Source organism: Pithys albifrons, chromosome 7 (assembly GCF_047495875.1).
Source record: "Pithys albifrons albifrons isolate INPA30051 chromosome 7, PitAlb_v1, whole genome shotgun sequence".
NCBI classification, from domain to species: domain Eukaryota; kingdom Metazoa; phylum Chordata; class Aves; order Passeriformes; family Thamnophilidae; genus Pithys; species Pithys albifrons.
Genome location: NC_092464.1, coordinates 7,312,762 through 7,339,506, shown reverse-complemented (window position 1 = coordinate 7,339,506; position 26,745 = coordinate 7,312,762). Strand labels below are relative to the sequence as shown.

General features: G+C 42.3%; 1 protein-coding gene across 4 annotated transcripts in view; it reads right to left on the bottom strand.

Annotated features, from left to right (window-relative positions):
• GALNT11 (polypeptide N-acetylgalactosaminyltransferase 11) overlaps positions 1–24,389 on the bottom strand; it is a 50,659-nt gene extending 26,270 nt beyond the window's left edge. Inside the window, exons 1-4 of one of the 4 annotated variants that reach the window (XM_071560122.1) lie at positions 24,326–24,389; positions 8,097–8,429; positions 4,256–4,379; positions 2,712–2,878 (exon numbers count right to left, since the gene is read on the bottom strand). In XM_071560122.1, coding sequence (XP_071416223.1) covers positions 2,712–2,878; positions 4,256–4,379; positions 8,097–8,391 — 586 coding nt within the window. In that variant the 5' untranslated portion in view covers positions 8,392–8,429; positions 24,326–24,389. Of the gene's footprint in view, positions 1–2,711; positions 2,879–4,255; positions 4,380–8,096; positions 8,430–9,852; positions 9,875–16,876; positions 17,015–17,039; positions 17,201–24,325 lie in introns of those variants that run through there. The other 3 variants (XM_071560123.1, XM_071560125.1, XM_071560126.1) reach the window with 3 other exon arrangements.
• Between the last annotated feature and the right edge of the window lie 2,356 nt (positions 24,390–26,745).

Here is a 26,745-nt window from a genome sequence, read left to right as displayed (position 1 = left end):
TTGCTGCATTTTGGTGTATCAGCTTCATGTCCACTGGCAAGACTGACTACTTCTGATATAATCCAAAAGAACTGCTTCAATACAGCTTGCCTGAGAAATTTTGCTCCAAGGAGAGCATTGCTCCCCTTTTGCCAGTAGACAGTCTCCAAGAATTACTTTAGGCATTATCTTCTTCATGTCTATGTAATGAAGGCTCCTTCAAAAGGAACCTAGGATGGGAGTCAGGAGTGTTATTATCTTAAAGTATTTTAAAGTACTCAGTTGCAGACAATTTGCTCCTTTTCAGTTCTTCAATCTCTCCTCCTAGATAGAAGAATGCCTCCAGTATCAGCCTTCAACATATCCTTAGGTTGATCCGTAACGAGTTAAGCCTAAATCAGGGAGAAAGACATTGCACTAGAAAAAGAAATCCCATCTTGCAGGGAATGGAAAGAAGAATTTAAGAGTGGGCTTGGCTGAGCCATAGCAATGACTACTTAGCTGGTAAGATTGTTGATGATTGAGCCTTAAGATGCTTTTTAAGGCAAAACCAGGTGCAAAGACACAAGTTTTACATATCAGCACTGATGTGCAGCACAGCTACCACATTTAAAGCTGAAGAAGTAGGCAGAATTCCATCTAGGACACCCTTTGGGAAAGCAGGTAATGTAGGGAAAATTAATTTCTAATTAAAAAAAAACCCAACACGCAAAACAAAGGGGCATGGAGATCAGGCAATCTGCCCAAGCTCATGAGACCCATAGGACAGACAAAGTTATTGCCCATTTCCTCAGTCCTCAAATCCATTTTCCCTTTCTTTAGCTTGCTTTAGTAATAATCCATCCATTCAGATCAAGCAGCAGTGCAAACATCTGTAGTACCATTAGCATCGAGAGCAGTAATTCTCTCTGTAAACAGTATCGCCTCCTGCCTTTGGCTTCAGAACATGTTCATTTGAAGTCAGAAAGACAAAAATAGCTATTTGAATGTTTTGAATCTAATTTGGCCTTCAAAATAGCAACAGACCAGAAGAGTGATGGTACTGCCTCAACACAGGCATTGATGAAATGCACTCCCATATTCAAAAGACTGAGTTTTGAAGTAAGCCAAGTTCTGAATACGAGGGTTATGAAACTTTAAAACAACAAATTGCACAAGAGACTTTATAGCAAAGAGCATTATTTCCAAAACAGAAAACAAAGCTTTAAAATACACATTCTTATCAGTAAGGGATGGTGTTTGATCTTTGTTCTCTCTTGTATCTTAACATCTGATCTGACCTCAAAGAAATGAACCTGCTGCAAAACAGGGGAATTTCATTCTACATTAGATATCTAATCAGTTTCAGAGCAAGACCTTAAACCAGAAAACAAATGATGACACCAAGGGAGCTAAAATTATATGTGCTAAAAAAATATAATCTCACAATCATTTAAAAAAATGCAAAAAGTTGTGGACTTGTACAAAGGTGAGTAGGGAACTTGCACAGTCCTGCTGGAAAGAACTGCTACGTTAACACATTCCTCAACAGGCGTTTTGCTTCTGATGGGCCAAACTCCTTGAATTCCGTGTCTGTCTTTGCCTTGTGAGAAAAACGCGGCAGCATCAATCCTTCCACAGCAGTAATTTTGTGCAAGGTCCTCCCCTCCCGGGCCCCTCCGTGACTGCGGGAGCAGAGGCCAGCACAGCCGCTCCCAGCGTGGCCACAAGAGGCTGTTGGAGAGCCACGCAGAGCCTTCCCAGCCAAGCTGAGCTCCGGCCGCTGCACGGTCCGAAATGCTGAGCAATGCAAAACACCGACACACTGTTTCCACAGCGCCACATCAACTTACCCTCAAGACTGCACTGTGTGTGCACTCGGTGTGTGCGCTCAGCTCCTTTCGGACGCACTCACAGTGAGTGCTGGGCTGTCTGATCTGCTCTGAGCACCTGAGCAGCCCAAGCAAGGCACTGGTAATAACACACGAACTATGAACAACTACTTAATGACCCTCTCTGCAAACACTTAGTGTGTGTAAGAGGTGAGATAAGAGGACTGGAGCACCTTCTCTACAAAGGCAGGCTGAGAAAGTTGGGGCTGTTCAACCTGGAGAAGAGAAGGTTGAGTGGAGACCTCATAACAGCATTCCAGTATCTGAAGGGGGCCCCCAGGGAAGCTGCAGAGGGACTCTTCATTAGGAACTGTACTGATAGGACACAGAGAAATGGGTACAAACTGAAAGCGGAAACTTAGGTTACTTAGGAAGAAATTCTTTGCTGTGAATGTGATAAGGCTCTGGAACACGTTGCCCAGGGAAGTCATGGATGTCTCATCCCTGGAATCATTCAAGCCCAGGCTGAATAAGGCCTTGAGCAACCTGGTCTAGTGGGAGGTGTCCCTGCTCACGGCAGCGGGAACTGGGACTAGATGACCTGTAAGGTCCCTTCCAACTCCCTAACATTTATATGACTATGATCATTAGCTTCAAAACCTGATTTTGAATGTTAAGGCTTGTATAATACAAAGCTCCTCAGTAAAATAGCACCAGTAGCAAAAGGGATGTCACCTTGGGCTTCTCAGGACACCACACATCTCTACCAGCTGGCACTTTCTGAAGATGGACTGCAGTACAAACTGGTTTTGCATCATGTCTTCCCACAATTTATTTTGATCAGTCAGTAAAGCACAGGAAGGCACAGAAGATTGAGAAGTGTAAGCTCCAAACAAAAATCCCAGTGGAAGTGTCTCTCACCCAGTTCACTGTTGTCATCCACCAGAATGATTTCATGCAGGAGGTGTGCGGGAGTGCGGTCCAGGACACTGTGCACTGTGCGGAGCAGGGCAGAAAGCGCCTCGTTGTAGAAACAGATCACAACACTGGCAGAGGGCAGGTCAGCAGGGTAGGACTTCTCTCTGCATCTGCACACAGAGATACAGTAGTTGGCACTATTTTCAGAGGGATTCCCTAGAGCTAGATCACTATTGAAACTTCATGAATAACAGGCAAACATTAAACATGCAGGAAGAACCCCCAAGTTGAGCATAAAGAGCCCAGAGAGTTAAACATCTGTAGCAGGGCTCAGCATAGTAAGTTACTCTCCACATAAAACAGACTTAAAACTAACATTGCTGCTTGTTAGAAAACAGAGGATATCATGGATAGGGATGGGGAGTAAGAATCACAGAACCTCAAGACATAAACAACAGAAGATACTAAGGGCTTGTTTCAGCTGTCAAAACACTGTCTGGTACCCTCAGGTAGCTTGAACATGTATAGGAATGGCAAATATGACACAAAGCCGCCAAAAATACCACAACTTTATTGGCCAGATGCTGGAGACTGGCTTGGATATCTCAGAATACCTCCAGTGGTTCTAAATACCTATATAGACAATCAAGGCTGGGATTCAGAGGGCAGATTAAGACATTTAAGTCTAGTCACTGCTGTCAGTGGAGTCTAAATAGCGTTCAGCTCACCCTAAGGCTGTCAAGTACATTTTGTCAGCTGAAGAGCTCTGCATGCCTCATTAGCAGCACTGACTGGATCCCTGCTACTTATAATAAAACCAGAGACAACTAACAAGCAGTTATCTGAGCATCTTAATCTACAAACTGAATGCCACTAAAAGCAAAAGATCATTTTTTCTTTCTTATTTTCAAAGTTTGTCTGTACTTCTAATGGGGCACAGTATCAGAGACTAATGCCACATGAAGATGATAGGCATGAAGGAATACAATGCAAATAAGAAACTATAAAAATGGAAACCCAGAAGCATAGCAGAAAAGTTTTCATCTACTTGGAATGAACTCAGCCCTGGGAGAGATATTTCATCAAGTGTAGTTCATTATGTTTAGCCATACCAGAGAAACTACCAGAAAAACAGATGCAGGTTTATTTATTTTTCAATTCAATGTTTGGCCTTTTTATTGTTGTTACAGCAGTGAGGTTTTTCCCCCTCATATGCACCAGATACATTATAGAACAATATCTGCTCCTTAATAGAAAATATTCAGAGCTGTGCACAACCACATACCTTCAGCAGCAGGTAAAAAAATTAGATCTCCAGAAACAATATTCATTCAAAAAAACCCAGGTAAAACCAAAGAATAAAAATCCTAACCTCAAGCACTCCTGTTAAATAGCTGAAAAATTTGCATTCAGCAACACATGAGAACAAAAGTGTTTAACAGAAATGTTACATCAAAAGTGTTAAATACTACATCAGGTACAATGTGAGTAACAAGCCCTTGAGCACATCAAGCTACACCATGTTCTACCCAAAGATCAGTACATACTTTGCATCTCTGGTATCAGGCACCTCCCTGTGGTATCCCAGTCGATTACTGATAAGCATATTGAAAGCATGTTTCTGATAGCCCAAGTCTCTCACTTCCTGATCTTCTTCATTAAAAATCATTCCTGCAGAAGAAACATAGCAAGGTCACTTAGAAGGCTCAGAAATATCACTTGGACGTAATCAAGGATCGAAATGCATATTTCAATCTCTCCTGAATTCCATTATGTTCTCAAAAATCCCTTGGGCAACTATTTCTGCTCCCTCTCACAAACAGACAGCACATAGGAGTAGCCCTTGCAGCTATAATAAAATGAAATCCTTCTCCAAAGACTGATGGCTCCATTGTGTTTATTGCCTTACCAGATACACTCCCTTGACTTACATGACCTCTAACTCTTAGCATCACATAAAACCAACACCAAACAGGCAACAGAGGAGAGACTTCAGCACACAATGCATCAGCACCTATCCATACAAGTGACAGGTCTGTAATGGGATTTCTGAGAGAGAAAATACATTTACAATGGTAGGAACCCTCACAATAGCAGCTCCAATTGCATGCAGTTGTCTAAAGTCTGCAGTAACAATAAATATAAAAACAGCTATGCAAGAACCATAAACTTCTTGTTTATCTCATCTGGCACTTGGACAGCAAATAAAACAGCAGCAGAGTTGTTGTTTATCGATTATTTTAGCAGAAGCATCAACTGTTGGTATAAGCAATTGCCCTGCTAGAGGCCAAGATGAAATTCTCAATCCATCCTGCCTGCCTTGACCCAGTGCCATGGGCTTCTGTCACTGAGCCCTGTACTCACCAGTGTGAACAGAACCAAAACATTGTGGTACTTCACAGAACTCTAGGAGGGAGAGGTGTGGTGTCTGCCACTACCTGTGTCAGGTAGGCACTTCTCCAACAATTCAGGTAGCAGAGTGATTACTTTTTACCATCTCTGTTCAGATGTCTGCACCTAATGAGATGCCTACACCCTCTCCAGCTATTTATCAACCTACGCAGTCAATTTCTCAGAAATTTCAGTATAAGAAATGAGCAAGAATCATGTAAATTATCTCCTCCCACACTGCCCACCATCTCCAAATCATTCAAAGCCTGCAGAAAACAGTTAACAAGAAGGCTCCTCATTCTCATGCTACCATACATCCTGGATAATATGTTTTAAACATTCATGAAATAATTCAGGTTGTAAGGGACCTCTGGTCTAAACTTCTTCCCAAGAGCAGGTCCAACTGTATCAGGTTGTTCAGAACTCGTGCAGTTGACTTTTGAATGCCCCCAGTAACTCCAAGAATGGAGATTCTACCACTTCTTCATTTCCTTGTTCAAGCATTTTACCATTATTGCACTGAAGATGATTCTCCTCTTCCATAACTGAAATTTCCTCCTTGCTCCAACCTCTTATCATAATCCCATGCACTCCTGAAAGAGTCTGGCTCCATCTTCCCTATAGCTTACCATTAGGCTGCTGCTGACAGCAAGAAAATCTCACCCCTCAGCCTTCCCTGTAAGGCAGAATAAACTAAATCCTCTCAGTCTTTTCTCATACCTCATGTTCTCCAGTTCTCAACAGTGATGGAAAAGGCAACTGAGCTCAAGGCCAGAGAAAATAAGATGGGTTAAAAAACATAGAGAAATAACTTGAAAAGTTTTGAAGCTTTCTTCCTTTTCAAACAAGTAGCCCGGCTGAGTATTCAGAGCACAGATGTGTCATGACCAGTTGTGTCTCCCCAACCAAGTCTACCTGCAAGTACCAGATAACATTCCCACCATTTACATTTACCACCCTGTGGCTTCCAGTCTTGAGTACAGAAATGGCAGTGCAGCTGCACTGTCAAACATCTCAAGAATAAATGCCTTGACATTTGTGCAGGACCAAGTGGGAAGTGCTGGGTGGTGATATCTGCAAAAGAGGTGGGATACACCCACATAGCGCCCTGTGCCTGGCTATGTGCTCATGGATGAATGCTCCCTGTGGATAGGCTCCACTGTGGGGGCAGGAATGAGGTCTGTTTACAGTGGCAGGGTCACTCCTCCAGCAAGAGCAGCCTAAAGGGGTCAGTCAATCCTCCACTGAACCACACCACATTCCAAAGCAAGGTCTCCAGCTGCTCAGTTCAGACACCCAGCTCAATCCCCCTGCACACTCAGTGTGCTGTCATCAGCTTAAAACATTTTCTTCATTCCAAACACAAGCTTAAAACACCCTCCCCCAAATGTTTTATTTTCCAACCCACCCATATCCAACCACTAAATACTTTTGTTCTGATCTTCTGAATATATACAAAGAGTGCTAATATTTTTAAAACATTCTCATGAAGAACAATATCAAATGCATGCAAAAAGGTCTGAAAAAGTTCAGCTCAACCCAGGACAACAGCACATAAAAGCCCTTGGAAAATAAAAGTTTTGCAATCAAAACAGCAATTTAAGCTTTACTTCAGCAGTGTTAGTGACTCTCACAGATTAATGAAATAAGATAGACTGCCCTCCCAGATGACATTTTGGTTTTGACTAACATATGCCAACTTTCTTTTCATTTTTGTTTGCTTTGCATGTTTATCACTGTCCTGCCCTAGACAGACAGGAAGCCTTTTCCTGCAACACCTGATCTAAGAGCTGTCTCCTGATGATTCATGAAGAATTTACCCTGGCACTGTAATTCCCCTTGGCTTTCACCAACCAAATGAGCTGTTTGTCTGAAGATCAAGGGACTTCTCAGTTAGAAAGCTCCATTCCTTTCCTGACCCATACTGAATAGCTGGAAAGAAAGGACCACCTCTGGACTGGTCTTCACCTGGCTGGGCTCTCAGACATTTTGCAGTGAGCTGATAAATATTTGTAATGCCACAGGGCAACATGAACAGACATTTTTTAAACATATACATGCAAGTCTGATGACCAACTCAGACACCAAATTCTGGTAAAGTTCTTCAGGCTCTTAAAGCTCATGATTCACCATTCATACAAAGCAATGACTGAGGATTTTAGTCAGATAGGAGTATTAAACTTCTGGTTACAAAGGTTACTGGGCTGTATTTCCTGAAGCAGCAGCAGCAGCAATCAATACCCCAATACTCTGCCACAACAATCAGAATCTGCCTCCAGACTCAAAGCAAATCTGCAGGTCAGTACTCAACATGCTCAGTTTGCACATCTGAACACAGCACTGAGTAAGCTTTAAGCACTTCAATACCTAAAGCATTTTAGTTTGGAACACACAACTATATCATCTCATTGATGAAATATGCTCTAGTGAAACACACAAACCTCTGCTGGTACAAAGAAAGCAGGATTTGGCCCTAACCACTGTCATCTCAATAAATCTTTCATTGTAGTTTTGTCCTGCACACATTTCTTGTAGATTATTTCATACTCCAAGGATATTCTCCAGATCAGTTGGATTCTCCCACTGCTTATTGTTACCAAACTATTTTTAATTACTCCATATAAGCAGAGTTTCCCTGTAGCTAATTAAAGCTTCTGTATTTGAGCCAAATTAATATAGGAGTAAGATACAAAACAAGTAATGCTGAACCTTCCAAAAGCAAGAACTACACCAAGGGCAGACCTTGATGTAATCCAGTCCTCCACATCAGCACTTACACAGCACAGCTGTGAACATTATAAATACTGTATTCTGGATTAAGTATAGCAGAATAAATTTCAGGTAATTCCTAATGAAGAGAGCCACTAGTACCACCTGCATTTTAACAAACTACTTACTTCATTACTCAATTTTCCCTGAGATCCTTTCCAGAAAACTTGCTATGTCATTTCTTCTACTGTTTGAATAAGTTTGTCATCCACAGTGAAAAACACTTACCCATTTCAGGAGAGAATTCTACCTCCCTCTTTACTGGGTCCTGGATATGATTTCCAAGAGAATTTCCTATCTTATTCTCTTTCTGTTGCAATTCAGGTATATGAACTGGCCCCCGTGTGAAACGGGGGTAGAATTTTTTTGGAAATGGCCTCTGAGGCTCCAGCCCCTTGATGGGCACATTCTTGAAGGACTGGCTCTCTTCACTGAAGTTGAAATAAACAAAGAGCAGAAGTGTCCAGGTCACGGAGGTGAAAAGGCACCCATAGCAGAAATAGCGAAGTGTGACACTTCCCATGGTAGACTCAGCATCGTGTAGGATCCATTCTCAGTTACCTGAAAAGGAGTGAAAACACACATCTTGAGAGTGCTGCCTGTTACCTCATCAGGTCTATACATGAAGAAACACATTTTGTAGGTTACTCTTCCATTAAATGATTTCTACTTAAGCACAGACCTTGAGAACTTAAATGCCTTTTCACTTTCCCATTCAAAAACTGAACATGACCAGTTTGCACATTTAGTGTGGATAGCACTGCTTTAAAACATGAAGTGAAAAATCACCAAAAGCCCAGTAACATATCACAATTAAAGGTAAAAATCACTCATTTTCCCTCAGAATAATTATAAAATTATCTCTCTTTCACAATAGTATATTTCCAGTATGCCTGCATCCATTTAAACATGTAACTATTTAAATATACTACACACAGGCAATTGATTCTTCACAGAATCACCAAATGGTTTTGGTTAAAAGGGACATCTGGAGATCACCTTGTCCAACCCCCTTGCTCAAGCAAGGCCACTTTGAGCCAGTTGCCTAAGAGAATTGCCACATGTATTGTTTTTATAGTTCAGATCCTATCCTAAAGCATGGAATGAGAGAACACTGGTCGAAAAAGCTACTTGGCTTGGTTCTTCTTGCCCCAAATCTAAGAACAGTCATCATGAGTGTCCCAGAACTCCCAGAAAACGTGGGGTGTAACGGAGCAACACAGCACCAAGACAGGCACATTTACAGATACGCTTCTCCATAGAAGGAAAACAGGTATGGGATAGGAAAAGAACTAACAGGTTCATGGTAATTTATTGGGTTCCTGCAGACCTCTGTAGACTACAGAAGAGATTCCATACTCCCTGGAGGAGATGCCCACCTAGAGCTGGAAGGAAAAACACAGACTAGAATTCTACTTTAGACATCCATCCACTAAGACAATTTTCCCAAGCTATATTGAAAATTACTATCCTAAGCAAAACCCAGAAATCAAGCATATGAAGCTGGTGGTAATATTTTATTTATCACCCAGGAGAATCCAGTAAACTTTCTGGAGTTCCTCAAATCTAAAAAAGGCTGGAGAAAAAAAAAAAACAAAACCACCTTAAAAACTATACAGATCAGTTCCCAAAACTGAGGAAAAGAATACTGACAGAACTACATTCGTCTCATCATTATCTAACCACAACAAACTCTTTGCATGGTAATAAAAAGTCAGGAAATCATTTCATCACCTTTTAATTAGCAAAACATGTGTTTTAAGAAAACAGAATATTTGGGTGGGAGTCCATCATTTATGCCAATGCATTTTTCAGACTTATCAAAAAGTCAGAAATTACCAGAAGTCTTCAGGTCAAGCTGGCAAGGAACAAACCAGAATATTTATGAGTACAAACAGACAATTCCCTTCTCAATATGGAAAACTACTAAACAAAGGTAGAAGTTGTTCATGATCCCAAAAAACACTATAAAGATCTCACTTACTTTGGCAATGTAAGTCCTAAGTCACTTGCATCCAAAGAGAATACATGTCAAAATTAAAATTTCCAAGACTGTAGCAGGTCATCTCCCAAGAATAAAATATCCACAGAGTAAAGTAAAAAGAAACACCAAGAAACCAGCCCTCAAAAATAATTTATCCATTTTTCTTACATGTCAAACTCCCCCACTTCTGCAAGGCAACAATCTACGCAGCAGTTGAGCCCAAGGAGCTTAAAAAAGTCTTAACCAGGGTTTAAATCCCCCACTGACCCTGTGCATGCAGATGAATCGCACGCTCTGTGAAACAGGCGCTTTCTCTAACACTGCCACACAGAAATCTGCTGCTTAACTGTAAAGCCATCAAATTAGTCAGGCACCAAATGCTCTGGGGCAGAAAAGATTGCAGAAAATCCTCACTCTAACCAGCAGAATAGGTTTACCAGTTGGAAAAGTACAGATCACCAGTCCTCCCCAGTGCTTTATGCCCTGTGCTAACAGTGGCCAATGAGCCTACCAAAGTGAATCTTGGCTCAAATGTAGCACAGGAGGCTGCAGAGGAGCAACAACAGATAAACAGTTACATCCTCTCATTATAATAATTCTTGCCAGACAGTCTGCAGACAACTAATGCTTATACATAAGAAGATCTGGATGCTTGCCAGGTTCTTTTTGCATGGCCACAAGAAGGTCACCTGCTTTCAGGCTTGTCCTGGCCTAATACACAGCTCCTCAAAACCTACTGGAGTTGTTTTTCCTTCACTATGGTAACACAGATGCACAATCTTAACATGCACTGACAGTGTGGAACAGAACTGTCCTAGTAAGATAAAAATTACTGTAACAGAAATGGAATCTTTTAATTTCAGACCTGTGTAAGGATACATCTACACTGCAGCTTGCACAGAAAAATCAAAGATAATCCTTTCTATCTCTTCTAACAGTAGGAAGACAGGCACACAGCAGAATTCATCATGGACTGAGTGCTTCCCTAGCTCCTTGCATCTCTTTCACAGGTCAGAGCTATGCTATGACACTTTCAGCCACACTAACATTACAGTTTGCTATGACTGACATCAGGCACACTCAAATTACATACAGAGGAATGGGTAAACTAGTAGCCACCAGAGTGAGAAGATTGCTGTACAACCCTTCCATCTCCAGAGAGTCCTCCAACCAGGCTGAAGGCTCACGCTTGGTTTCCTTAGAAAAGTAACAAATGCAAACCAAAGCTTCAAATTTCCACCTGCTCTTTGCTAGAGCAGATCCCCTTTACCTTCTTTGCCTCTCTTCCACTGTTTTGTATTTTTGTAAAGGTTGAAATACTGCATTTAAATCAAAGGACAGAATCCCCATAATGAAAGAACTATGCCCATTCAGCACATTGCTATTCAATCAAGACATTTTGTAATTTATTTGGCAGGAAAATATAGACTTGCTATTCAGACAATTTTGAGGGTAGAATGGAAAAAAAATTTAAACTCTGCATATGAAAAGCACATTGAGGTTTACTAATTTATTCACCAGCACATATGCATTTACACAACCACTGTCCTATGGATTTCAACTCCCTCTACTATTCAAACAGCCACAGAGTCATAACCTGCGTCAGAGCTGCACACGCCAATTTTAGACAGTTTTAGGGTGACCATGACTTCTTACAGATGTGGTTTAGGCCACAGGAGGTTTTCAAGTCCTAAACCATGTGAGTCCTGCTTGGGATCTGCCCCAAGGAACTGCAAGAACCTTTTCAGCCCAACACTTTCATACATACAAAATACAGTCAACATTAATGTAACACTCCCTCTCCTCCTTATACAAAGAAACAAGAATCCCTTGACCCACTTCAGTGTGCAACAAAAGAATATCCACTTTGATAAATGCCAGAGGGAGGGAGGAGAGGATACTTCAGCTGGTCAGAAGGACCTGAGAGGAAACACTCAGTTTACAGAGCCTGCCACTCAACCCTCAGTTCTGACCTCAATCATCTCCCTATCCATGACTTCCTTCCACAAGCCGTCTAATGTGGTGAATAAAGCCCTCATCCTGTCTGGGCTCCTTTGCACTCCAGTGTTGTGAAGATTTCTAGGAAACACACTTTGTCAATTTACCCAACACCTGGCTCTGCCTGTGCAGGGTCACAATACCCTGAATATTACCTTAAACATCCATACTCTCCCAGCTGCTTTCTCCAAGCACGATTTTGAAAGTTAAGCAAAGCCAAATCCTTCCTTTTTTTAATACTTCTTCCTCACCTTTTTTTTTTGTTGTTGTTTTTTTTTTTTGTTTTGTTTTGGTTTTTTGGTGTTTTTTTTAAGTGGAGACAAACTGTTCCTGAATACAGGAGATGAAAAGGACATGCCTTTCAAATCCGAAGTATTAGGATCTTTCTTGGCTCCGATATATGCTACATGAGAAAAACAGATTATATGTATTTTTATCTCAACAGCCTAAAACTCTGCTAATGCAAGCACAGCTGGCAGGTTTGAACAGTTAGACAGAAACAACTGAAAGCAAAAAAAGCAGAATTGCATTAATCAGATAATCATGTCCACTGGCTCATAAGAATAACCTTCACCTACGCAGTACTGTAACACCGAGCTCAGTCACCAATAAATTGCTATTTGGACAGTACACTTGCAGAAAATTTTATTTATTCAAGTGCAAACAAAAACACTAAATGCCACAAAAGAATAATCTATGATTTAAACATAGCAAGAAGAATTGTTTCACATACAGTTCCTCACAGATTTTACTGGAAGGAGATTAGTCTTGAAGGACCCATTATGTATCTCCCTTCATTTCTGAAAAGCAATACAGCTGCCAAAAGCAAAAAATACCACAATTCTCTTTCCCAAAAAATCATAGAGCAAAGAACATCCATAATGAGCACAAGACATTTCCTCTCCCTGGGCAATAAAAGAGCTTCCACATATTCCATAATTAATGATAACACCTTCAGGTATTTTACAGGCATTCCTTCCTGTGCACAAGGCCCTACTGATTCATGGAATTCATGGCTGTTCACATTGGTATATTCAGGAATCCAAAGACACTTCAACATGACAAACATAAATCATTCAAGTGGCAGCATCTCCTACAACAAGAAATTACAACCGACTTTGGAGACAACCAGGGTGACCAAGAAAGGAAAATAATTATCTTGGAAGCTGCCCCATCAGCATCAGCTTAGAAGACACTACGACTGCAAGGCACAGTATTCTGAGAATTTCCAACCAAGTATTCAGCCTTTCAGTCTCTCTCTTGTTGCTCCATTTTGACTGTCAAGTATTTATTGCCTGATAGTTTTCTTTTGGCGAAGTCTTGGAACTGAGTTTGCAGACCCACCTGCCAGAAACGCCAAGTGTAAAATATTCCCCACTAATTTCCATGAATTCCAGTAGAGAAGTCTCAGTTCCCTGCACAAGAAGTAAATCATTGATTTTTTAAGAGAACGATATAGGTTAAATATTAGTAACTCAATAAAAATCTCTCAAAGTCAATCAATCACAAAGCTGAAAAAACCTCCAAGAGCACCCCTGGCAAACCTGAATATGCTTTTCATGTCACACCAGCTTCTTGTAGCATCCTCACACCACCCATGACATTCATTTCATACATCAAACCCAGGAACATTTACGTTCATGTTATAACTGGCCCAACAAGGACACAACTGTGTTGCCCCAGACAGCCCAGGAGAGTTTGTTGTTGTTAACCTGTGCAGCTTTCACTAACACCAGCCCAATGTACTGGCCCTCAATATTTTTAAAGAAAAAAAAAGAGCTAACCACACTCCACAGTATTTTGGCTTAAAGAGCAATATTTGCCTCCAGGCTCTCTGACCTGCCACTGCTTAGGCACGGACATCTGCTTGGATTAACCTCAACAGTTTAGTAAACACACCGTATGACTAGATATTTCATAACTGTGCCAAAACTTGTGTTTGTCAGAGGTCAAACAGAGGATCAGACTAACCTCAAGATTTCTGAAACAGGAGTAGAATTTATTTGAGAAAACCTTAAAGTCTAGTTGTAGTTTTTCCAAGAACAGCTTTTCTCCTTAAAAAAACTCCCTAAGACAGCTACACAACTCACACTACCCAGGTTCCCTGCAAGACTGCCTGTGTATTTTGGAACCATACTGAGGCAAGGAACAGATATGTATAATCTTCATTTTTAATGAGTATTCTAGTGAAAAAAAAATCATTAAAATACTCTATCTTTCTACAGATTAGGATAATTTGCTGCATGACCTTCTACAGACACTTTCAATTTTTACTTTCTTATTTACTTGGGGAGCAAAACACAAGAATATAAAACACTACTTACAATTGCAATTTTGTTCTTTTAATACCCTTAAATCTTTTTATACTTCTTAGCCTCATAGATGATATGGCTACCACAATCCTTTTCCAAAAAGAGCATCAGCACAAACAGGCTTTCCTCTTTTCTGGCTGAGTTACTATCGAACAACAGCATCAAGAGTACAAAGAAACAATGAACAGAGACCAGACCAGGAAGACTCGTACTCCAGTAACACACTCATCACACAAACAGAGATGCCATTCAAACACCTTCTGCACTTCCATGAGAATTATGTTTTTCCAGGAAACCTTTCCATTTCATCTCTCTCTCAAGGGAGAGTCACAGTTAATAGACTAGGAAGAAGAAAAAGGGACACCTTGGGAAGCTTTTGCTTCAGATTCCAACACTCTTCACTAGGAGGAAAATCCATTGAACACAGAGTCAGAACAAAAGCAACAAACACTTCCAAATAAAAGTGTTTCACATACTCCACAATCTAAGTGTCAAACCAACTTAAATGCTCAAAACCCCCACCTACTAGATTGTTTTAACACTAAACTGGATCTACCTGACAGTTAGTTTTTAATTAAAAACAAGTATTAATTTTTGTCCTTTCAGAAGGATGGATGACTGCATTTTATGAATTAAGTGGCTATTTTTGACAGAATACAGGCAGGTAACTACTCATGCAGACAGGCTGGGCCAACAGGAACCCACCTTGTGCCATTCAGCAAGGACAAATGCCAAGTCCTGCACCTGGGACACACAAATTCTCTGCTCTGCAGAGAAGGACCAGCCAAATTCTGGCCAACCTTGAGCCAGCAGCACGCCCTTGCTGTAAGGACAGCTGATGGATCCACAGGAGCACAGCCAGCTGACTGAGGGATGCAATTGCACCAACCCACACAGCCTCCATCAGAACCGGCAGTGCTGTACCCAGGCTGGGATTTTCCAGCACAAGACTGGAGTGAGCTCAGTGAAAGGCCACCAAGATGGTCACAGGCTGGAACACCCAACCTGTGAGAACTGAGGATGCTGAGCAACTTCAGCATGCAGGAGAGACAGCTCTGGCATGAGAACTAACAGCAACCTGCTGCTACCTGCACAGATGGTACCAAGAGAACAGAATCAGGCTGTTCAGTGAGGTGCAAGGTGGGAGGAAGAAAGAGCTAAAAAAGACTAACAAATTCAGCCACAGCAACCCCCATTCACAGAAATATCCTGTGGACCACAGGCTGTCCTCTTGCATAAGATCACTGTTCCCACTCATTTTAATGAGATGACACATTAAGATCTATTTTTAATTAACCTCTGCAAGTCCCTTCTAAATTCAGCTTTAAAGCTTTGAGGGCCAACAGTTTAGTCATTTCAGCACAGCTACATAAATCCATGTCATGCCATCTAAAATAAATCCTGGAAAGAATACAAAATCTTGAGCAATATTTTACAGATAATCTTGAAATATCAGTAACATTCATTATATTTTACAGATAAAGAAAGACATAAATAGACTAGTTGCATGAATTGTTTAAGACCTATGAGTACACCAAGTCTGAAAAGAATAAAGGTGTTTTAGGACAAATTTAAAAATTCATCTTCTTTACATCTTTAGGTTCTCAACCCTCACTATTTCTCCAGTGTCAAATTACTCAATCATATACTCATTTGTATTTCAGTTTTTGGATTTTAACCAGAGATGTCTAAATATTGCAAAGCATCATTTTCAAATCTGTGAACTATATATTGAAACACCTCCTCTAGGAGCATAACTTTGCTTATCGAGGTTTTTGGAATTTCTCAACTTCAGTAAAAAAGATTTACTTAGCAGGTTGCCATACCAGAGTAAATGTGAAAACTTAGGCTTTTTCATAAAAAAAGGTGAAGTTCCTCCTTTACCCATGTTCACTCAATGAAATTTTAAAGTATCTTATGCAGCAACATCTTACACTTCTTTGTCAACAATAAAACACATTGGGTTTTGCTTTCTCCCCATATACTCCTCTCTGAGGAGTGAGAGTATTTCACAAGGGTTTTCATTTAAGAACACAGTTTTAATGGAAAAAGCAGTTACAAGTTTTGGAAAGAAAAGGTTTGGTAAATCAAGATCTCATGTTAACAAACAACTGAAAAGAACACCAGGTTCAGTTACAACCAGTTACAACGTTGCATCAAGAAAAGTAACATAACAGCCCAGTCTGGTTAGAGAAAGCAAGTGCACTTGGATTAGAAACATGAGCTTACCAAAATCCTTTAAAGCTACTTGTTTCCCAAAGCACAGTCCTAAGCAAAGGAATTTTCTTACCTACCCCCTGAGAAGTGCTGCTCCGTAGGGCTGCTCGGTTGGATGTTACTTTAAGCCATCTGGCACCAAATACATGTCATGCCATTCCCAGAGTCCTAAAAATACCTTCTTCCTTTTCTATTGCTAATAAATACTTTCTTCTAATTCAAACAGCGAGATTTTTCTGTTCATCAGTAAAACCAGCTCTCAAGGAAGTCTGGATTTTCACATACTGTCTCCAAAGAAAGATGCAATGCATTTTGTAACACAGCCCTTCCTTCTTCATACAGAGCTTAGAAAACAGCAAGGTTAAAAAACAGATACTGACAACTTCAAGCCATTCCTCTCACATTTAAGATCGATGCATCTAAATATTAATTTAATAACCCTTCAGCACTATATAGAAATGCAGAATGTAAGGGAGCTTACAAGGTCAACTACTCACAAGCAAGCTGATTAATACTTTTTCTAAATGTTTAAAATCCACTTAGCCGTTCCTCATTTCATATCTGCAAAGCTTGCCGAAATAACAGTAAAAACGCAGATTCATGCAAAATAATTAGATCAGCCCGACTTCCCCGGGAACAGACGAGCTGTAGAGCCCTCACCTTCTTCCAGAAGAGTCGGCACTGAAGCAGCAGTGCAAGGTTACACAGGGAAAGCACATTGACTGCTGCACCAGCAGGCGGATCCAGTCGGTGTCTTCATTCCCGGTGAACAATAAACCGCTGAGCCGGAAACTTAACACTTTCTTGCTTGCGAGTCCTGACTGGGAATGGGGCAGCAAACACAGGTTTTCCCTATTAAAACAGGCTAGTTTGGATGGGGCTTAGGACACCAAGGCTGCCAGGGTATTTCTCATTTGGCTGCATGCACTGACCCCAAAAGCATCAGTATATTCTTCTATGTTTGGGATTACTTTTCATCTCTCTTTTCTTGTTTTTGGTTGGTTTTTTGTTTGTTTGGTTGGGGGTTTTTTTTGGTTTGTTTTGTGGTTTTTTGTTTGTTTGGGTTTGTTTGTTTGTTTCCCAGTGGAAGGACAATCCATATGGATCCATGATCGGCAACAGACACATGGTCATTTTGCTGTCACTCACTAGAGAAGCACAATCAATGAGTGGCATTCTTCATCATAACATCAACTGATTAGACCACAGTAATGCTAGAGAAAATAATCACGAAGTTGTACAAAAATGTCAATTCTAAAAATTCCTTTACTCATTTTCCAAACCATTAGTAACTTCACCGGATTTTCACATTTTGACTAAAAATTTTTAGGCATGTTTCCTGTTCATCTTAAGAAATCTTCATCAAAAGTGTCTGGGTTTTTTTTCCCAGTCTTTTACAAGCAAACTGAAAATAAGTTTTCCAGTTCTAAAAAAATAATTAAAAAAAAAACAGACTTCATTTCTACAGCCCTCCTGCCAAAAAAGCTGGCAGCAAATTTGGCAGTAAAACAGACCTCACTTGAAGTACTTTTGAGTGGGACAGTGGTAAAAACTGGGGTTAACCATTCTCAGTTTTAAACCTGTGACTACTGAACATGGACACTGCACTTGGCACAAGTTCTGCAGCATCTCCCAGCAGACGTGCACCACGCACTTGTACAGAACTCAGTACTGGTATCAACAGCTGTATACAAAAAAATACACAAAAGACATCTGCCAGCTCACACCAGAAACTTCAAAAAACTCTACCTGAACAGATATAAAATGCAAGATCACTGCAATTAAGTTACTATTAGTACTACAGAATTGGAAGCTGTCTTAATGAGAATAGTTATGTTGCAGCTTCCCCTGCAGCATCAGATTACAGAATTCCTAGACCTCCAGTCTTACTCCCACAAATCATACCAGTCTACTTCATTTCTCTTTTTCTTCACGGTTTTCCCTTCCAATAGGCAGCAACTTCCATAAAAATACAGTAAGTTGCCCTTGCAACTTCTTTCAGTTAGACCAGGAGCAAACACCTCTATGGAGCCTGAGTAACAGATATTAAAATACAGAGATATTATTTGTTAAAAAAATAGATCAAATAGCCTCAGAACTAGGAGGGAGGTTAAAACAAGTTACAGTTTAAATCTCCAAACTGCCTCTGAAAATATTAACTTATTCTAAACTGCTCAGAGTTCTTAACCCTATTACATTTCTCCATGCCATTAGGAGATAGATTAGATAGATAGATAGATAGATAGATAGATAGATAGATAGATAGATAGATCGATCACATGGATATCTATCTATCTATCTATATGATACATGGAGATTTCCCCCGTATATCATGTCCTGAGGTTTTCTTGTGGATGCTCATTCTTAAAAAAAATGAGAAGTGAAAAAAATAGTAACAGCAGGAGTTGAACTGAATTCAATGTCCAGTTGCATTTCTTATGTCCAGAACAAAGGTCACCTGGAGATTTTCACTCCAAGTTTTAGTAGAGAGTCCACAGTATCCACACCACCTGGAACTTTCATTTTTCCCAACAAGAAATTCTGACATAGACCAAAACCCTGCAGTCCTCTTGCTTTGGATCCATTTTGCACCAGAAGCTTAAAGTAATTTCTGCACCCAGGTTTCTCTCTACATCTTTCATTTTCTTACTGTCTCCAGCCATTAATGTAGGAGAGGAATCCCAAGGATATAAAGTTACTACATGTTCTCTTCAATGCCCTGACTGTACCAGGACATCTGTACAGGTATCAGATTGACCTGGGGATCGTTCTGGTTGAACTGTCTGTTCTGCTACAGATTTTGATGACATTCTTGGCAACTCAAGTGTCTCAGCTTTCCCCTATAAAACCTGATGCATTAAGGCAAATACTTTAATGGTTGGATTAGAATCAGTCACTAGCAGGAGTTTTATGCTGTCTGTAGGGAGAGCAAACTTCAACAAGTTATGCCAAAAATTAATTTTCTTTGCCTTTCATTTTTTCTCCATGATTATGGAGACTCAATCTCTCCTTCTCAACTTGGTTGTAATAATGTCAAGCTCATGGGTTCAATTCCCTGTGTGGGTCATTGACTTAAGAGTTGGACTCAATGATCCTTGTCGGTCCCTTCCAACTCAGAGTAGTCTGTGATTCTGTGATTCTCCAAAGAAATCCCTTTGAGGAAACAGTTGTGGACCACTCCTTTTCTATCCCTCTTGGTCACTTTTCTTCTTATCTACTGCCAATGTTTCTAATGGGGAAACATACTCAGGATTTTGATGTTGAAATCATGGATGTTGCAACAAAATGAATAGCAGATCAAAAATACATTTCCCCACTTCACTAGGAGCTGTGCTTCCCAACACACTGCTACCACGGGAGGTTGATGTGCAATCCAAACCTCAACCTTCTCTCAGCTCACAGGAGATGAGTCTTGGCATCCGCTGACTCCATAGGTAAGAGACCCATGCTAACCAACAAAACTAACACATTCCAGGAAACAGAAAACTAAAGAAAATACTTCTAGAAACATATTCAATAACAAATATGAGAAGTATCAACAGAGACAGCAACATCCTCTGTTTTAGATGTTAGTTCAAGAATTGGCAAGAGTCAAAATACCTACAAAGATTGATTCATAATGGGTTATGAATCAAAACAGGATAGTTTGTGTTTCCTGGAAAAGGATATCTGTTTTAATTATGGGCACCTCCAAGGTTTAAAGCATCCAATTTAATCCTTGTCTGCACAAGAAAATCCTTGTCATTTGGCCAAGCAATATTTGGATGGTTTTACATAAACCAAAAAGACCTCCACGAACATGCTTCTAACATTCATTAAGCATTTGCTTAAATCAGTTTGGCACAGAGCAGACCTTCAGTGAGGTACCCCTCCTTTCAGCATGCCCCTGCAAGTTTATTAGCTTAACTTGTCAGTTTAGAATTCAGCTTCTTAAATGGTGCAGTGTCTCATGATTGAAGTCTTAGGAATGACAAGAAGGTATTGCACATAAGCAGTTACCTCCCATCAGCCTCTCTGCAACTTCATGCACATATTCCTTCCCTCTGATGCAGCAAGAGAAGTTATTTTTGTCCATGTAGCCTACTCCATGGCAAGGGAGGTTGGAGCAGGAATGTGAAGAGTAGGAGCTGATGAGGTAAAACCTGTCAGCCACAGCGAACCTTCAATCTCAGAAATGCAGAACTTGCAATGCCACTGTTGCCATGAGAGAGAAAACCACAAGAGCTCACTTGCTTCAAACCAAACCTAAGAGACAGCAAAGACACCAAAGTGGGGTTGTGGGCTCTGGACTCCTCCCTGGCCTGCACACATATTTCTTGCCCATACTATAAAGCACAGAGCAGGGAGTACCAAGTCCTGAGGTTCCCTGCATCAAGGGTCTCTTAACTAGCGCAAACAGTGGAGAAGCTGATTCACCCCGAGCACTGTGTTCCAGTCTCAAACATGCAAAGGATACGGCTGCCAAAACCCCAGACTGCTCAAGAAAGGACTGAGATACAACCCAACACTCTACAGGCACTTCACTCTGTACTCTGCATCTTGTTAACACCATCAGTCACTTATTTACAGACTTAGCATCGTTTCATGGGAAAAGTTCAGAAGTTCTTACACCAAAATATCTGAAATCAAGTATACTTGAAGTCAAATTTTGAATGAAACAACAGTATGATCAGTTTCCTAATTGTCCATCTTTTTTGCTACAGCATATTTCTAGTTTTAACAGAGTTTTCAAATAGAGCATTTACACTAATTATTACACAATGCTGACTCACATGAGAAACACGCTAGAATCCGTCTGAAGGATGTGATGCATACTATTAACTCTTACACAAAACGAGCTGAACAAATGCTTTAACTCATGGCTGAACAGCCAAGGCCTTTGCACTGACAGTACTTTATATATTAACTCAGTAGCTGCAACAGCACATGCATTCATATCCACAATCCACCATATGTTCTGAAAAGAAACCTTAGATAAGAACACAGTTTATCTACCTCCCACACTGTAAAAGGGATTGAAACAGACTTCACATCTGTAGATTTTTTGAGAAGGAAAACCAAATTAATTTCTGACCTTGAAATGTGTATGTTGCTCTCCAATGGCAAGTAATGGAGTTGTATTGCCACACCTCTCCAAGATGAATGGTACCATAGCAAATTAATCAGTTTTGCGGTTACCTGTAAGTGCAGTACTACCCAGCCAGGCAGATGGAACTGTTCAGGAAGTCAAAAAACAACTGTCACAGAAAGGAATGACTACAATTTTTGAAAGTTTTACCTCTTCCCTTCAGCTGGAAGTATTCCCTCATGTCTCTGCTTTAGTAATCAACACACAGCTGCCACAGTGCCAAACTCAGCTGCCAGCTGCTCAGGCTGTAACCCTTCCACAGGACCTTCCAAGGGAATGTAACTAAAGAACCATCCTCTCTCTGTTCTTTTCAACAGTATCCTGTTCTTTCTTTCTGGAAGATGCAAAATCTCCACTTCTACTACCTGCTTCTAATTTCATCCATGTGACCCACACCACACACATTAAAAACTTGGGGATTTGGTCACTTTACTACAGGAAGCATATTTTGTACAGATAAATTTTCAAAACACTAATAATTTACCTTCATTTCCATTGCCTTGCCATTTCAGGGCTTTCTGCCTCCTAAAATGCTTGAATCAACCTACTGTTAATTTACATCATTATGAAAATGACGATCAGATTCATCTTTTCTCATAAACTACTGTCACACAGCAGCTTTTCAGGAACTCTATCCAGAGTTACTTCTGGTGCATAATGGAGTATTGATTTGCATCCTTTGAGAAGGTGATTAGATAGTAGAAGACAGGCAACAGACCCTGAGATCTGCAGTCACTCTCTTACATCAGCACACACCCCACTTAGCCTGCTGGTGTCCTCCTCATCTGAGGCTGAGAGAGGAAGGCTCATTAGAGCTGCTCTGTTATTTCTTTCCTTCCCTGCTGCAGAAGAGCTCCTAAAACTCTGCAGGAGCTTATCTTACCCATAGATGAGGAAAAGCTTATGCAGAAGGCATGCAGTTCTTCAGAGACAGTTATACTGGGGGAGGCCAATTGCTTGTTAATCAAAAGCCTCTTATCTGGAACCACCTGGACATTTATGCTGTTCTAAAATGAGGCCTAGGAATCCCAGCTGGACTATTTCACATATTCAAAGGCTCTCTACAGGCAGCAGGGCAGAAACATACTGTGAGGGAGGGGTTGGTGCCATCCTTTTCTGGGCACAGCCTGCACTTGGATCAGTTTAAGCTAATCAGAGACATCTGAGAACAGCTTCTTATTAAGATAACATCCATATGAAAAGAAAAAAAAAAAAAGAAGCAGAGGCTAGATCACTAAACATTCAAGAATATTTAATGTCTCATACAGACTACTTTTTCTAAGGACAGACAGAAGGGACTTGATCTTATATTGGAATACATTTTCCAGGAAAAAAAAAAAGCAGCATATTGGCAGAATGTTGATGATCCTGCCAACCTGCACAATTATTTTGCTGGCACTGAGAGATTTTACCATTCCTTCAAACACAAAGCAATGCTCCAAATACACCGGACCAAAAGGATAAAGCACTGACTGTTTACAGAGCAGCAACAAAGCCAGGTCATGAGATTTCCATTGTTTCTTCAGAAAAGTAGGGGGCGCAACTTTGTATCTAAATATACACTAAAGTTCTCTAAGGTCTACTGCGGCTGCCCTGCAACTGACACTCAAACCAGCTCAGGACAGTTTGGGAGAGATGCCGGTACCAGACAGCATCAGTGTTTTAATTACTCTCCATGCCAGTTTTATGAGGAAACTGATGAAGGTGAGGCAGCTGTCTGAACAGGCAACCTCTGAACACACTGTTTGATTCCAGTGCTACATTGTAGCAGAGAAATCTGACCTGCTCAGTTCCCCACTGCCAGTGAGTGGCACAGAGCTCTTGGTTGCTCACTCAGATGCATCTGTTTTCTCGCCAGCAGGGATCATGGAACGTTTATTCTGCCTTGCAAGTAACTTGGAGACAGTTCATTTGCTTCAGTGTGTTCTGCTGCAGCCTTCCTTACAAGCTTCAACGCACAAAATAAATTTAAAAAAAAAGAAAAAAAAGAAAGAAAAAGAAAAATACCACATGGTAATAATGAACTGACTAGAAGGGCTGGAGACGAGCCACGAAGAATAACACATATTTGCTAAGAGGAAAAGAGGAGCCTCAATGTTGCGAAGTATATACTGAAAAACACGGGGGGGGCAGACAGGGAGGGAAGGAAAGGGAAAAAACCAGTTTAAAAATAAATTTCCCAGTCATAAAGATAAGAAAGCTTTAGCAGACGGCAGGCTCACAAAAACCCACAATGCTTGACCTCGCCCTGCAAACGAATCAATGAACGGAGCAGCGCCAGCGACACTAACACCCATCCTCACAATTTGGACTGAGGTTCGCACTTTCGGTCTACCTGGGGCGGGCTCTGCTCCTTCACATGCATTTGGAGACTAAAACAGCAATTACGATACTGTCCATCGTGTGCAACACAACACGCTCAAGCCCCTCGCTCTGTCCCTAAGGCAGAAGCCCTTGGAGTGCGGCCGGACCCGAGCTCAGAGCCACAAAGGGGGAGCCCCGGAAAACACAACCACACTTTCAACCGGGTCGGAAAAGAGCTCCGAGGTCACCGAGTGCACCCCGTGGCCGGGTCCCGCCGTGAGAACGAGCCTGAGCCGCCGCTGGTCCCGACCCGCATCCCGGGGCTGCCGCGTCCTTCATCGCTCCGGACTGCCTCGCACACCGGCCCCCGGCCCCAACACCGGCCCCGCTCCTGCACACCGGCCCCCGTCCCGCACCCTTCATCGTCCCGGGCTACCCCGCACACCAGCCCCGTCCCGCACAACCCGGGGCTGCCGCGCACATCGGCCCCGGTTCCGCACAGTCCCGCACTCACCGCGGCGGCGGCATCGCCCCTTCGCCCACCCCGCGCCCGCTGTGGCGGCGGCGCCGGCGCCATGTGACCGCTGCCTCCTCCTCCTCCTCCGCCCCCCGCCACTCTCCTTCCCCTCCTCTTCCTCCTCCTCCGCCGCCATGACAGGCACAGGCGGGGTGGCACTGCCCCGGAACGTGGCGAGCGTTGCAGAGACAGCGCAGAGGCTCTGGGGCTGTGCCTTGGCTGCCTTTGACCGATCTGAACGGGGGAATTAGGGCTGAGGGCTCTGGGGTTGTGCCTTGGCTGCCTTTGACCGATCTGAGCGGGGGAATTAGGGATGGAGGGCTGTGGATGTGCGGCTTTTATCTTCCCCCTCCTCTCAGATTTGCTCCCACGGAGCTTGCATGGTCCCTCTCACCGCTCTCTGAAGTTTAAAGCCCCGCAAGGAGGTGTTTATTTGGGGATTTATGGCCTTAAATAGGGCGGCCCCGTGGTGTAAAGGAGAGCACTCTGCACTCCGAATCCCAAGGACCTGAGTTCGAGTCTCAGTGGGGACTGTCCCCTTGCAGTTCAATGCCTCGCTGCCATCCGATCCCGTCAGATCTCGGATACTCAGCAGGGTCAGCCCCGGTTAGTACCGGGTGCTGTGACAGTCCCGAGGACTTTCCTGTCACTGTCCACGCTCGCTTGGCCGTGGCAGATGAACCTCAGGACTGAAACGGTGGGGCCAGTTCTGTGCACGCTGTGCCTCACCTAAAAAATCCACTGCGCAGGCTGGAAGGGCACACCCACGTGGGGAGAGCCCTTCCCAAATCTTCGTTTGTGAAACTTGGCCATACATATATGCGTACATGGCCTTAAATTGCTTCCTGGAAGCACAGAATTAGTGGGATTGGAAGGGGCCTCTGGACAGCATCCAGCCCTACCTGCTGCCAAGGCAGGGTCACCTGGAGAAGGTGACACAGGAACACATCCAGTTGGGTTTGGGATGTCACCAGAGAGGGAGAATCCATGACGTCCTCGGGCAGCTGTTCCAGTGCTCTGCCACCCTCAGTGTAAAGAAGTTTTTCCTCATGTTGAGGTGAAACTTGTGTTTTAGTTTATGGCTATTGCTGCTCCTCCTGTCGCTGGGCACTGGAGAGTCCAGCACCGTCTTCTTGGAGATATTTATGTGCATTAATGAGATCCCCCTTAGCCTTCTCCATACAGAACAGGCCCAGCTCCTACAGTCTGTCCTCAACAGAGATGCTCCATTCCCTGTGCTTGTCCAGGGGCTCTGAAAGGGAGGAAAGGAGTGCATGTAGGTGAGGCTGATGGGGCATGCTTGTGCTGACCAACTATGGTTCCCTCACTGTGTGCAATGTAGGGGCTGCTTTCTTCAGCTGAGAGGGGGACATAGCTAAGGGAAATCAACCACAACTGTGCTGAAGTAATCTGAGATTGGCAGTTCATGGGCTTCCATAGCAACACGATTTACATCCTCACAGGTGAAGAGGCACATTGAAACCTCAGATCCTTGATATCCAGAATAAGTGATTACAGAACCATGGCATGGTTCATGTTGGAAGGTATCACAGTGGGTCATCTGGCCCAACCTCCCTGTCTGAGCAGGGTCACCCCAGAGCACATGGCACAGGATTGCATCCAGATGGTTCTGGAGTATCTCCAGGGAAGGAGACTCCATGCCCTCTCTGGGCAATCTGTTCCAGTGCATTGTCACCTGCACAGTAAGGAAGTCCTTCCTCATATTCAGATAGGACCTCTGTGCTTCAGTTTTTGCCCATTGCTCTTGTCCCAGAGATCAAACTGCTGGCTTGCTAAACCACAGCATGGTGGGGTGCCCACCATACCACAGGTCTGTCTTGGTGTGGCATTGACTTGGCAGGTGCCCTTTCACCAGAAAAAGTGGTGAAACTTGAAGGTGTTGGATTCATAAACCCTAATGGGGTTTGAGAATAAACTCACTGTCAGATTTGAACAGCACAGTCAGGACTGGGAGCTTACTTTGTAAATACCCAGAGTAAAGAACCTGAGCTGCCAAGTGAGACTTTGAAGATGGCAGATTTTATTTTAGGGAAGTGGAAATTAAATCGGGTTAATACACCCAAACCCATTCTTTGGTGGATATTGTCCCCAGTATCCAGAGATTATGGCAAGGTGCTTTATAACACACAAATAGAGCAGAGTACAGAACCAGTCAAAAAGCTGTAGCTACAGCATTAAAGTACAGAGAGCAAAAAGGCAATCCATAATCAGGAGCTGCAGCAAGAGAAAACGGAGTGACAGCCTGTGGAGGGTTAGTAGGTGGATGACAAGGAGGTAGCAGGGATCAAGATGAAAGTAAGGTGTGCAGTTAAATGAGATAGCCACACAGTCAGCATCCCCACCAGACAGCCTTTCATAATTCCTGTTTCACAGTGGCTAACACACAGCTTTGATCT